General features: G+C 37.5%; 2 protein-coding genes across 2 annotated transcripts in view; one reads left to right on the top strand and one right to left on the bottom strand.

Moving 5' to 3' along the window:
* Positions 1–12,678, top strand: part of LOC103506924 (sialin-like) — a 157,283-nt gene that overhangs the window by 113,526 nt on the left and 31,079 nt on the right. The gene's annotated exons all lie outside the window — the stretch shown is intronic.
* Positions 1–12,678, bottom strand: part of LOC103506943 (vacuolar protein sorting-associated protein 41 homolog) — an 86,665-nt gene that overhangs the window by 72,198 nt on the left and 1,789 nt on the right. The window contains exons 3-10 of the mRNA XM_026821808.1: positions 12,188–12,403; positions 11,434–11,542; positions 8,964–9,112; positions 8,528–8,682; positions 7,549–7,730; positions 7,052–7,271; positions 5,910–6,102; positions 4,556–4,833 (exon numbers count right to left, since the gene is read on the bottom strand). Of these exons, the coding sequence (XP_026677609.1) occupies positions 4,556–4,833; positions 5,910–6,102; positions 7,052–7,271; positions 7,549–7,730; positions 8,528–8,682; positions 8,964–9,112; positions 11,434–11,542; positions 12,188–12,403 (1,502 nt within the window). The remainder of the gene's footprint in view (positions 1–4,555; positions 4,834–5,909; positions 6,103–7,051; positions 7,272–7,548; positions 7,731–8,527; positions 8,683–8,963; positions 9,113–11,433; positions 11,543–12,187; positions 12,404–12,678) is intronic.

The raw sequence follows: 12,678 nt of genomic DNA on the forward strand, positions 1-12,678 counted from the left end.
CTGGGCGCCATACAGCAACCGACGTCCTACAGCTGTGGGGAACAGCAAGAAATAGGCACTCCGCTTATAAAATAAAGCTTACGGGGAAAAGACCCCCATTTCAATGTAATGTACAACACTCCCAGTCCCATTATGCTAATTTGAAATGACTTACCAGCAGATAACAGGTAGCAGCAGTAATGAGCCCAGTGTAAGTGAAACAGATCATACGGTGAGTAACTACGCTAAAGTTACCCAGTAAGTGGACCTGAAAATTGTAATGAAATACATAATATAAGATTTTTGTTTACAAGATTCTTTCAAAATTTTTAAATTTGCCATTTAATCTGAAGCTAACATCGTAGGACTTTGAAATAAAGAGGGTACTTGGCGAAGCAAAAAAGAAAATATACGCTTACAAATGAAATAAAATTTGAGGAGGAAAATCTCTGATTGTTTGAAAAAAAAAACAAATCAAAAAATTGTAGACAATCATAAAATGAGGCTAGGTTTGTATTGAGCAAAAACGAGTTTAGTTACCTAAAGACAGAGAGCTCGCGGCAATCAAAGGTATCCAAGGCAATTCTTCCCACTGAAACGTTTCAATGCGGGCAAAGTACAGGCCAACACAGAGAGGCCACAGTAGTGCTGCGTTAATAAGACCAATCAGAGTGAAGAACAAAGCGACTTGGCCGTAGTTGGCATCTCCAAATGTTTTCTTAAATGCTACCTGGAATGAGATAATGTAATACTTAAGTTAACCTTGTTTAATTGTTTATCCTACCCGAATAGGACTGAAAAATCAATTTACCCCTAGCAGTCCATTCCATCTACTAAACGAGCGCCTCAACCATTATCTGCCGAAAAAAAAAGTCGAAAGTCAGTGACTAACAACCTTCTCTCAAAAATAAGATAAATAAAAATAATAAAAGGTACAATGATATGGTTTTAGCTCACGCTACCTGGAATGAGATAATGTAATACTTAAGTTAACCTTGTTTAATTGTTTATCCTACCCGGATAGGGCTGAAAAATCAATTTACCCCTAGCAGTCCATTCCATCTACTAAACGAGCGCCTCAACCATTATCTGCCGAAAAAGAAAAGTCGAAAGTCAGTGACTAACAACCTTCTCTCAAAAATAAGATAAATAAAAATAATAAAAGGTACAATGATATGGTTTTAGCTCAAAATCACTTTAGTAAAAAGAGACCAAATAATACCAAAAAAACTGCATAATAAGTAAGTAAACAAAATAATAAAATTTAAGCTCCTTGTAAGTAGGTATAGATCTATAGAACAACTTTTACCTGCCTCGGCACATTCAATTTATGATAACATCTATTGAATGTCCATTTTATTCTTTCGTCAAAATGTTTGCAAATAGGTATTTAGGTAACGAAATCAGAATAACTTGAAAACCATCGCAAGAACAACAGTTTCAATGTACCACAATCTCATGACCCAGTATTCCAAGCTTCGCCACTAAAGAATTCGTTTTACATCAATAGTACAATAGCATGAAAAATTGGAGCTTGCGCGCTTTCAAGAGTCTGCGACTCACAGTTACTTAACGAGACAGAAAGTGGAGAGGAAGATGAGGGAAAGGAGAAGGAAGAGGAGGAGGAAAAGGAGGAAGATTAGGGACGGAGGGGAAGGAAGAAGAGGAGGAGGGAGGGGAGAGATTTCCACCCAAAGGGATGTATTATTATTTATGCAAGTAACAAAAATTAACTCGATCTCGTTCATTTAAGAAGAGGAGGAGGAAAAGGAGGAAGACTAGGGACGGAGGGGAAGGAAGAAGAGGAGGAGGAGGAGGGAGGGGAGAGATTTCCACCCAAAGGGATGTATTATTATTTATGCAAGTAACAAAAATTAACTCGATCTCGTTCATTTAGCATTTAATCTGAAGCATAACATGTAGGTACTTTGAAAAAAGAGGGTACTTCGGGAGCAAAAAAGAAAATATACGCTTACAAATGAAAAAATTTGAGAGGAAATCTCTGATTGTTCAAAAAAAAAAAAAAAATCAAAAAATTGTAGACAATCATAAAACTGAGCTAGGTTTGTATTGAGCAAAAACGAGTTTAGTTACCTAAAGACAGAGAGCTCGCGGCAATCAAAGGTATCCAAGGCAATTCTTCCCACTGCATTATTTAAGTGGGACAGAATTTTCAACGAGCTTTTCCGAGTAACCTTTCTTATGCAAATACTTTACCTACTTTGTTTCCACTTTGAGCTTTTTAGCCCGCGTAACTCCAAAGTAGATCCTTAAGCCAGCCAATCACTATCAGGAAGGCCTGACAGGTACACCTGATCAGGTCCGCCTGTCAGGTCTACCTGATAGTGTGTGTGTTCCATTCGTGGAAGGACTCACTCCTCTCACGCAGAAGTGAGAAGTAGTTCCAAAAGTGACCAGGTCATCAGGCTACTTTTCTTCTTCCTTGATTCTTGCTAAGGCCAGCCACTCACTATCAGGTAGACCTGACAGACGGACCTTTTTAGCCGTACCTCTCACGTCTACCTGATAGTGTGTGTGTGTGCTCATCAGGTCACATTGGGGTATATTGAGTACCCCAATGAACATAGATAGTATTAGTAAAATTAAAAAGCAAACAAGTACCTTGTAAATTGAAGACCCAGCTGCGGATTGGTATATTGAGTACCCCAATGAACATAGATAGCATTAGTAAAGTTAAAAAGCAAACAAGTACCTTGTAAATTGAAGACCCAGCTGCGGCCACAACGGCAAATATGACACCGGTAACGGTAGGACTTCCTGTAATGCCGTCCATGTAAGCCAGAAGTGCTATGCCAGTATCACACAAAATCACAGCAAATATCTGAAACCCACAGAAATAACGGAGTAAGAAAAAGATTAAGAAGAAGAAAAACTAGGAAATCGGTGCCAAAAGAAAATGAAATGTGGAAAAGGTAAAAAAAAGCAAAACATTCGTAAGAAAAAGATTAAGAAGAAGAAAAACTAGGAAATCGGTGCCAAAAGAAAATGAAATGTGGAAAAGGTAAAAAAAAGCAAAACATTTGGAAGAGGAAGTAGACAAAACCTACAACATTGAAAGAAAAAAATATAATTCAGACATTTGAATTCAAAAGTTTACTGTCGCCAAAAAGTTTGTTATTTTTAATTATTTAAGTGGGACAGAATTTTCAACGAGCTTTTCCGAGTAACCTTTCTTATCCAAATATTTTACCTACTTTGTTTCCACTTTGAGCTTTTTAGCCCGCGTAACTCCAAAGTACATCCTTAAGCCAGCCAATCACTATCAGGAAGGCCTGACAGGTACACCTGATCAGGTCCGCCTGTCAGGTCTACCTGATAGTGTGTGTGCTCATCAAGTCTACCTGATAATGTGTTCCATGCGTGGAAGGACTCACTCCTCTCACGCAGAAGTGAGAAGTACTTCCAAAAGTGACCAGGTCATCAGGCTACTTTTCTTCTTCCTTGATTCTTGCTAAGGCCAGCCACTCACTATCAGGTAGACCTGACAGTTCTCTAATCTTTTTTCATCCCACTAGGGAAAGGGCTTAGGTACTCCATTTGCACATGAAATAACTGCACCACAGGCCAAATTCTTTCAAAATATTGGCCCTGAGTCAATTTCTTACAGCCATTTCCCTCTGATCAGGCAAATAGGTACAACATATTAAAATTGGCAAAATCAAAAGTAATGGAACAACAATAGAACAAGGTTTAGTAACGGGATCCATATTATCACCAGTGTTATTTAAAATATATGTGAATGATATACATAATATTGGAATAAAATCCAATATATTACAGTTTATACAAAATTACAGCACCGCAGGCAAAATTTTTGCGAGAAAATTTAAGTAGCCCCTTCAAGGTTGCATACTTTTTTTCCTGACCAAAAATTCTTTTCCTATTTTTTAGGCTTTGAAAATTTCCCCTAATACATTTCTATAAAACACAAAATTACAGCGCCGCAGGCGAAATTTTTTCGAGAAAATATGAGTTGCCCTTTCAAGGTTGCATACTTTTTTATGGACCGAAAATTCTTTTTTTTAGGCTTTGAAAAATTCCCTGACTTTTTTGGATTTTCGTCAATTTTTTTGAGAAATTCCCTGATAATTCCCTGACCTTTCCAGTCTCCGTGAAATTCCCTGACAATTCCCGGTTTTCCAGTCTGGTAGACACCCTGAACTAAATTTTACGAAATGAAAACAGTGATGACCACCCCTTTCTAACAACTCTCACCTGTAAATTATAATCCCGCATCATTTTGACCAGGGAATATTTGAGTCCCGGGATTTCCAGGCCGTCCTGTATTTTCTCCACCAATATCCGCGGATTCGAGAAAATATGAGTTGCCCTTTCAAGGTTGCATACTTTTTTATGGACCGAAAATTCTTTTTTTAGGCTTTGAAAAATTCCCTGACTTTTTTGGATTTTCGTCAATTTTTTGAGAAATTCCCTGACCTTTCCAGTCTCCGTGAAATTCCCTGACAATTCCCGGTTTTCCAGTCTAGTAGACACCCTAATACTAAATTTTACGAAATAAAACCAGTGATGACCACCCCTTTCTAACAACTCTCACCTGTAAGTTATAATCCCGCATCATTTTGACCAGGGAATATTTGAGTCCCGGGATTTCCAGGCCGTCCTGTATTTTCTCCACCAATATCCGCGGATCCACAAACATGCCTATCCTCTGCAGTAGATACGTAATGTATTCTGGCTTGTTCAGAGCGTACTGAATAAGATCTTGCCAGAGATCTGGATCGTCATGTTCCTGGCAGAACGTGATGGCTTGCTGGATGTCCTTCAGATGTTCCATGATCAGACTGAGAGCCTCCTTTGTATTGCCGATCCTACCTGTAGAACGGCATAAGAAGATTTAATTTTATGATAGATGGGAAATATTATGTCATGGCAATTTTTTGTCAGAGAGTGAAAAAAAAAAAACTGCATGATAAGGTCCTGTAGGTATGGTAAAAGACTGAATGGCAAGGTAGTGAAAAAGACGCTTTTGGGCTGCCAATTAATACCATACCTTGCTGGATGGAGCACCGATTGGCTCATGCCACTGGCTCCTCTCACCTCTTAGTAAGTAAGTAAATAAATAAGGTACTGACAAATACGAGTATGGTGCCTTTATCATGGCAGGTTCCCCAATTACTTGACTACAGGATAAATAGGTAAGTTAAGCAATAACTGAACAAATCCTTTTGTTTCCTTTTTGTTTCAGTTTGCCTGATTGGTAATAGCACCTGTACCTAATAAGTAAGTAAGGAAGGAGGGAAGGTACTGACAAATACGAGTATGGTGCCTTTATCATGGCAGGTTCCCCAATTACTTGACTACAGGATATTATTAAATGAAGCATGAGCTGACAGGTAAATAGGTAAGTTAAGTAAGCAATAACTGAACAAATCCTTTTGTTTCCTTTTTGTTTCAGTTTGCCTGATTGGTAATAGCACCTGTACCTATACTCAGATGTTTAATATTCTGGTTACTTTAATCATCAGACTATATTTGTCAAGTGAAAACATAGTACATACCTATCATTCTTCATCAGACTATGGTCACAACCTCCCAACCATTACAAAATCAATGTATGGTTGGGTTTATATCTTGACCTAAGATACACCTTAAGGCATCATGGTCCTTATTTGTTTAATTTTAATTAATTTATGTTTTTTTTTTTTTTTAAGATGAGTATTCCACCGGCGTTTTTATTTCGCAGCAATGAGACAACTGCTACATTAGACGCATGTGGTCTGTGTCGTAGAATGCTATCCCGTAGAATGAGAAGAAGTTGGCTGTATTGCACATAGGCTGTTATAGACCAAAAAAGTGTTAGAATTATCAGAACCTTTCAATCTTTTTAATCCACTAGTACATGGTGGAATCAACATTATGGTAGTAAAAGATAGATGATGAGGACTTACCCAGCAAGTAAACCATCTCCGGAACATAGTTATTGCTCTTGCATATGTTCAGCGCTTCTCGAATAGGATAGGTATCACTTCGTCTCAGCAGGGGCAGGAGTTTGTCGCGACAATATTCCGCGTACAGCCGGACTAAACTCCCGTGGTACTTTTTACTCGATTTGCCTTCGATCTTTTCCAGAGCATCTAAATACTGTGGACAATTGTACGTAGTACGGGAAGAATATCGTGTATTAATGACAGGTCACAAACATCAAACAATCCTCCTTCATTGAAGCATTTGACCACGTAGGTTTTCCCAATCCGTGGCACAATGCTTTCCCACCTCTGGCTCAAGCATTACTTTTACGGTGGGTATACCATTTACGTATTGTAATTGTATATGTAGTTTTTATGTTCTGTTTGAAAAGTTGCATTATCTTAATGGAAACTTAAAAAATTAAATTAAGAGGTAATAATGGAGCTATTAAAGGCCTTTTATGTCACTAGGAAATAAAGAGGTCTGAAAATTTCTTGCGCTTGATTCCAACAAATCATACTGGAAATGGATGTTTTTTTTTTTACAAGAGTAGTTTGATATACTTACCAAATACAAATACATAGAATTATGTTCCAGCTTGGCTACAACCACATTGCTGGGTATTTTCAACTATTCCGCGTACAGCCGGACTAAAATCCCGTGGTACTTTTTACTCGATTTGCCTTCGATCTTTTCCAGAGCGTCTAAATACTGTGGACAATTGTACGTAGTACGGGAAGAATATCGTGTATTAATGACAGGTCACAAACATCAAACAATTCTTCTTCATTGAAACATTTGACCACGTAGGTTCTCCCAATACGTGGCACAAGCATTGCTTTCCCACCTGTGGCTCAAGCATTACTTTTACGGATGGGTATACCATTTACGTATTGTAATTGTATATGTAGTTTTTATGTTCTGTTTGATAAGCTGCATTATCTTCATGGAAATTTAAAAAAATAACTTAAGAGGTAATGGAGCTATTAAAGGCCTTTTATGTCACTAGGAAATAAAGGGTTAACAAAATAATCTGAAAATTTCTTGCGCTTGATTCCAACAAATCATACTGGAAAACTGGAAATTGTTTTTTTTTTTTGCAAGAGTAGTTTGATATACTTACCAAATACAAATACATAGAATTATGTTCCAGCTTGGCTACAACCACATTGCTGGGTATTTTCAACTTGGCCATAGCCACACTACTGTTGGTTTCTTCCTTCTCAGTCAGCATACGAATACTTTGTTCAATATCCAGGTCCATAAGTTGTTCAATCATATCATGCACCACATTATAGAGGTCATGCTTTTCAATCATACCAAACACGGCTTTGTGTTGCATTCTGAAACAAACAAGTTTTGCTTAGTTATAAAAACAGGCGGAAAATTGTTCGGAATTAAATCAATACTAAATGAATACCGTAAATTAGGGGACATTGGCCCTTGGAACAACTTTAACCCATATTTGAGGATCGGTAAAAGGAAAAAGGAAGGACATTGTTGAATTTGGGAACAATGATGCCCCCAGCTTAAGATACATTAAAAATTTGAGGCTTTATCAGATTTGCTATTGTAGGAGTAAACTATTGCCAAATCCTCTAAAACATCATAGGTACTTACTTCAAATACAGTGCCAAGGCTTTATCATATTTGTTATTGTAGGAGTAAAGTATGGCTAAAGCCTCTAGAATAATGTCCTTATCATCCATGTCAGATTTGATCATATGCTCGAGCACTGCATTGATAATGGCGGACACCTTGTATAAATCCGGGGGCCACTCCTTGACTAGTTGAAGAAATCCCTGGAAACCAAAATAACACTTGGAGTTCAATGAACTGCAGACATGACTCAGAAATTAGAAAAGGACAATTCAAAAGCCAAAGGGAACAAAACCAAACAGAAATATCCGTATATCGAACATTATTGCTGAATTTCATCAAAATTGGATAAACTGTTCGAGAGTTATTGCGTACCAAACAGACATACTAAATACAACAATAATCGACGAGAAACTCAGTAGTCAAAGCCAAATGTCAGCCCAAAGCAATCAAAGCCAAAGGGAACAGAAATATCCGTATTATTGCTGAATTTCATCAAAATTGGATAAACTGTTCGAGAGTTATTGCGTACCAAACAGACATACTAAACACAACAATAATCGACGAGAAACTCAGTAGTCAAAGCCAAATGTCAGCCCAAAGCAATCACCGCAAGGCTGATTGAGAGACTGTCGAAAAACGCTGACCCCGTTTGAACACGGGAAAAGGCAACGAAAAAGATTTTTTGGTATACATATAAACCTGACTTTGATTTTCACTCTTATATGAGTTCTTTACCTCCGGCTCAAGCTGTAGATATTCAAACAGAACCATCTCATAGATGTGGGGATCTAGCTTGTAGTATCCCTGAGGTGAAAAACGCTGACCCCGTTTGAACACGGGAAAAGGCAACGAAAAAGATTTTTTGGTATACATATAAACCTGACTTTGATTTTCAAAAACGCTGACCCCGTTTGAACACGGGAAAAAGCAATGAAAAAGATTTTTTGGTATACATATAAACCTGACTTTGATTTTCACTCTTATATGAGTTCTTTACCTCCGGTTCAAGCTGTAGATATTCAAACAGAACCATCTCATAGATGTGGGGATCTAGCTTGTAGTATCCCTGAGGTAGATAGCGAGAGATCTTTCTGAGCTCATGAACGCGGGCAAATTTGTACACCTCTTCCTCCCACAGACTCTTGTTTGTTCCTGAAAACAAACATTTGGGGATTACTCGTAGATAGTGGATCGAGGTATTATTACAGAATTGGGTAGTAAAAGCAGCATCAGTAACAATGCCATTGGCTAAATGATAAAGTCCTTTAAAAAAAGAGAGGGGAGAGGGATAGAGTGGGGAGAGGGGGGAGGGAAAGGAAGAGAGAAGGAAAAAGAAAAAGGAAGAAGTAGGTAACCTCTGTAAAATAAAGTGGGTATCCCAGGTTTCTAACATCTACAATATCTACATAATTATATAAAAAAAAGGAACTAACCTAATACTTTCTTGCATACTTCTCCAGCCAGTTCATACTCCTGAAGGAATAAGAGATGATCCAGATATTTCCTACCCACATCTATCAGGTTGTTTCTTTGCAGTTGTTTCTCATTGGCTATCACAGCTTCCATGGCTTCTTCAAATTTGCTGAAATACACAAGGTTCATTTCAGGTCAGGGGAAAAAGTTAATTTGGTCACAACTTATTTCCAGTGTATTTTGGCCATAGCAATTTTAAATATTTTGGTCTGCAAAAGAGGTTTTTTGTCATTCTTTCTTCGGATTTGTCTTCAGATTTTAGAAGTGAAAAAAAAAAAAGTATTAGCATTAGTACATATGGGGTACAAATCAAAATTGTTGCTTGGATACAAATTAGATCAGCTGACTAATAGACGAACGGTCAACATCTTAAACTTGAACCATTGCTTAGATACATATTCATTCCAGAGTTCTTTACCTCCGGCTCAAGCTGTAGATATTCAAACAGAACCATCTCATAGATGTGGGGATCTAGCTTGTAGTATCCCTGAGGTCCTGTACTTGAGTCTTGGTTCAACTTCCTCGGAGAATGTCTCGGATCCACTGTCTTCATTTTGGTTGTCTTCATCTGGGTTACTGGTATTTTCCGTTTCTTTCTGAAAGGAAAAGAGGGATCGTTTAGCACAAAGGATTATAATACAGACCCAAGGGAAAAGGGTAAAACCATGGCTTTTGTATCAGTTGGAATAACAAAAATTCTGTTGTCATCCAAGCATCATTGTTCGGTGTTTGCAAGTCAAAGAGAAACTTGCTTGTCCATGGTATGAGTGGGTGTCCATGAAATGTGTAAATCAGTTATCTTGTTGAAAAGTCACCTATCTTGAGTGACAGACCTATTTAACACAAATATCATTTACAAGTGGTAGGTAATAGGTAATAGGTATGTACATCAGAAGAACTTGCCATAATTTTCAATGATAGGTAAACGACAAATTAGCTAGGTAACTCCATTTAGTGTCCAAATAAAGTACCTACCGAAAGGTTCAAACCCAAACCCACATATTATAATCTTATCAAGACTGGCCTACAGGTGGGTACGTTGATTAATCTTGCCATAATTTTCAATGATAGGTAAACGACAAATTAGCTAGGTAACTCCATTTAGTGTCTAAATAAAGTACCTACCGAAAGGTTCAAACCCAAACCCACATATTATAATCTTATCAAGACTGGCCCACAGGTGGGTACGTTGATTAATGTCTGTCTGAATCAAAGGTTTGTTGACCAAACCAACCCACTTTTACCTGCTTATCTTCAACTGCATTTTCCATTGGGGTGTGTTTCACAAGTCCCGTCAACAATGGAATAGTGAGGTAGGTGTTGAAATGAGTGATCACAGGCTACTGAAGTGTAGATTAGCAACAAATTGATAAAGTAACTGATAAAGGGCAAAAGACTGAAACGAAGAACTAATAAAGGGGATTTTGCTAGTAAAAAGTTTTTGATTCTTGAGATTTCTTTGATTTTGATATTTTGATAAAAAAGTTTTGTTTACTTTCAAAATGAACTGCACATTGCATACCACGTAAAGAGGTAGGTATCAATTTTAAGGCGCTTTTTCCTTATTCTCAAAGATGACGGAATGGGATCAACCTAGGTCAAGGATTTCCAACTTCCATGTGTGATAAAAAGTTTTGTTTACTATTTACTTTGAAAATGAACTGCACATTGCATACCACGTAAAGAGGTATCAATTTTAAGGCGCTTTTTCCTTATTCTCAAAGATGACGGAATGGGATCAAGAGAAAGTTAATTTGGTCACAACTTATTTCCAGTGTATTTTGGCCAAAGCAATTTCAAATATTTTGGTCTGCAAAAGAGGTTTTTTGTCATTCTTTCTTCGGATTTGTCTTCAGATTTTAGAAGTGAAAAAAAAAAAAGTATTAGCATTAGTACATATGGGGTACAAATCAAAATTGTTGCTTGGATACAAATTAGATCAGCTGACTAATAGACGAACGGTCAACATCTTAAACTTGAACCATTGCTTAGATACATATTCATTCCATCTCTACACTTACTTGTTGTCTATGAGCCATTCCACCCTGTCGTCCGCATCATACGGAATTGCTACCACAATGTCTTTGGGACTTACTATCGTGAACCTTGATTCATCTATGAGACAAACAGCTGCAAATAAACAAGAAAATTGTTTTTCTTCTAAACATGATGATTTAGGCACACTCAATCATTGATCAAGGGTAAAACTTTACCTTAATAGGATCAACTTATAGTTGACAAAGGACTGCGACATCCTGACTATGATATAGGTCCAATTACTAGAAATTGTCCTAGCCCTAAGTAAATTTCACCCTCAAATCAAAATTGTTGCTTGGATACAAATTAGATCAGCTGACTAATAGACAAACGGTCAACATCTTAAACTTGAACCATTGCTTAGATACATATTCATTCCATCTCTACACTTACTTGTTGTCTATGAGCCATTCCACCCTGTCGTCCGCATCATACGGAATTGCTACCACAATGTCTTTGGGACTTACTATCGTGAACCTTGATTCATCTATGAGACAAACAGCTGCAAATAAACAAGAAAATTGTTTTTCTTCTAAACATGATGATTTAGGCACACTCAATCATTGATCAAGGGTAAAACTTTACCTTAATAGGATTTACTTATAGTTGACAAAGGACTGCGACATCCTGACTATGATATAGGTCCAATTACTAGAAATTGTCCTAGCCCTAAGTAAATTTCACCCCATGCTGTAAATTCTCGTGCTTGTGTACATTGAATTATAACCGATAAAGAGCTAAATAAATAAATACATGATACACACTACAGTAGTTTAGCTGTAAATAAATGCCCTTGTCCAAGTTGGGTGCATATGTGGTCTATTATTACTACAAACTAAAGCAGAGGTTAACTTACTCAGCTGATAATCTTTGGGAGCATAATTGTTTTTCTTCTAAACATGATGATTTAGGCACACTCAATCATTGATCAAGGGTAAAACTTTACCTTAATAGGATCAACTTAAAGTTGACAAACGACTGCGACATCCTGACTATGATATAGGTCCAATTACTAGAAATTGTCCTAGCCCGAAGTAAATTTCACCCCATGCTGTAATTTCTTGTGCTTGTGTACATTGAATTATTGTCCAAGTTGGGTGCATATGTGGTCTATTATTACTACAAACTAAAGCAGAGGATAACTTACTCAGCTGATAATCTTTGGGAGCATACTGTTCGTATCCCCGCAAGGACAAGGAGTCTGTGGAAAGGATCGAGCGAGTAGAAGTTTGGTACACTAGAATCTGCGGTCTCTCGGGGTCCTCTATGTCAGCATCGTGTGGAAAGTAACCCAACACCACCAGTTCATCTGTTGATAGAGGCCCCAGACCACACACGATGTAGTCGAGCTGGATGAAGGCAACTGAAAATTAAAATAAAACTACTTACTATTGGAACTGTTAATAGAACAACTTGTTCTAAGCTGACAGTCTAAATAAAGCACTACCTATACTTATATACCTACTATTAGCAACCACAACATCCTCAGCATTGATATATAATCCATCAACACAAATATCATAATCTTAGATATATCCTGCCATACAGTCAAGAACATAATCAAATACACTATTTTATTTTTATAAACAAGGCCCATCGCACATTGGAAGAGTGGTTGCATGTAGTCCCCTGAGAAAT

The sequence above is a fragment of the Diaphorina citri genome, unplaced genomic scaffold (assembly GCF_000475195.1).
Source record: "Diaphorina citri unplaced genomic scaffold, Diaci psyllid genome assembly version 1.1 scaffold13, whole genome shotgun sequence".
NCBI classification, from domain to species: domain Eukaryota; kingdom Metazoa; phylum Arthropoda; class Insecta; order Hemiptera; family Psyllidae; genus Diaphorina; species Diaphorina citri.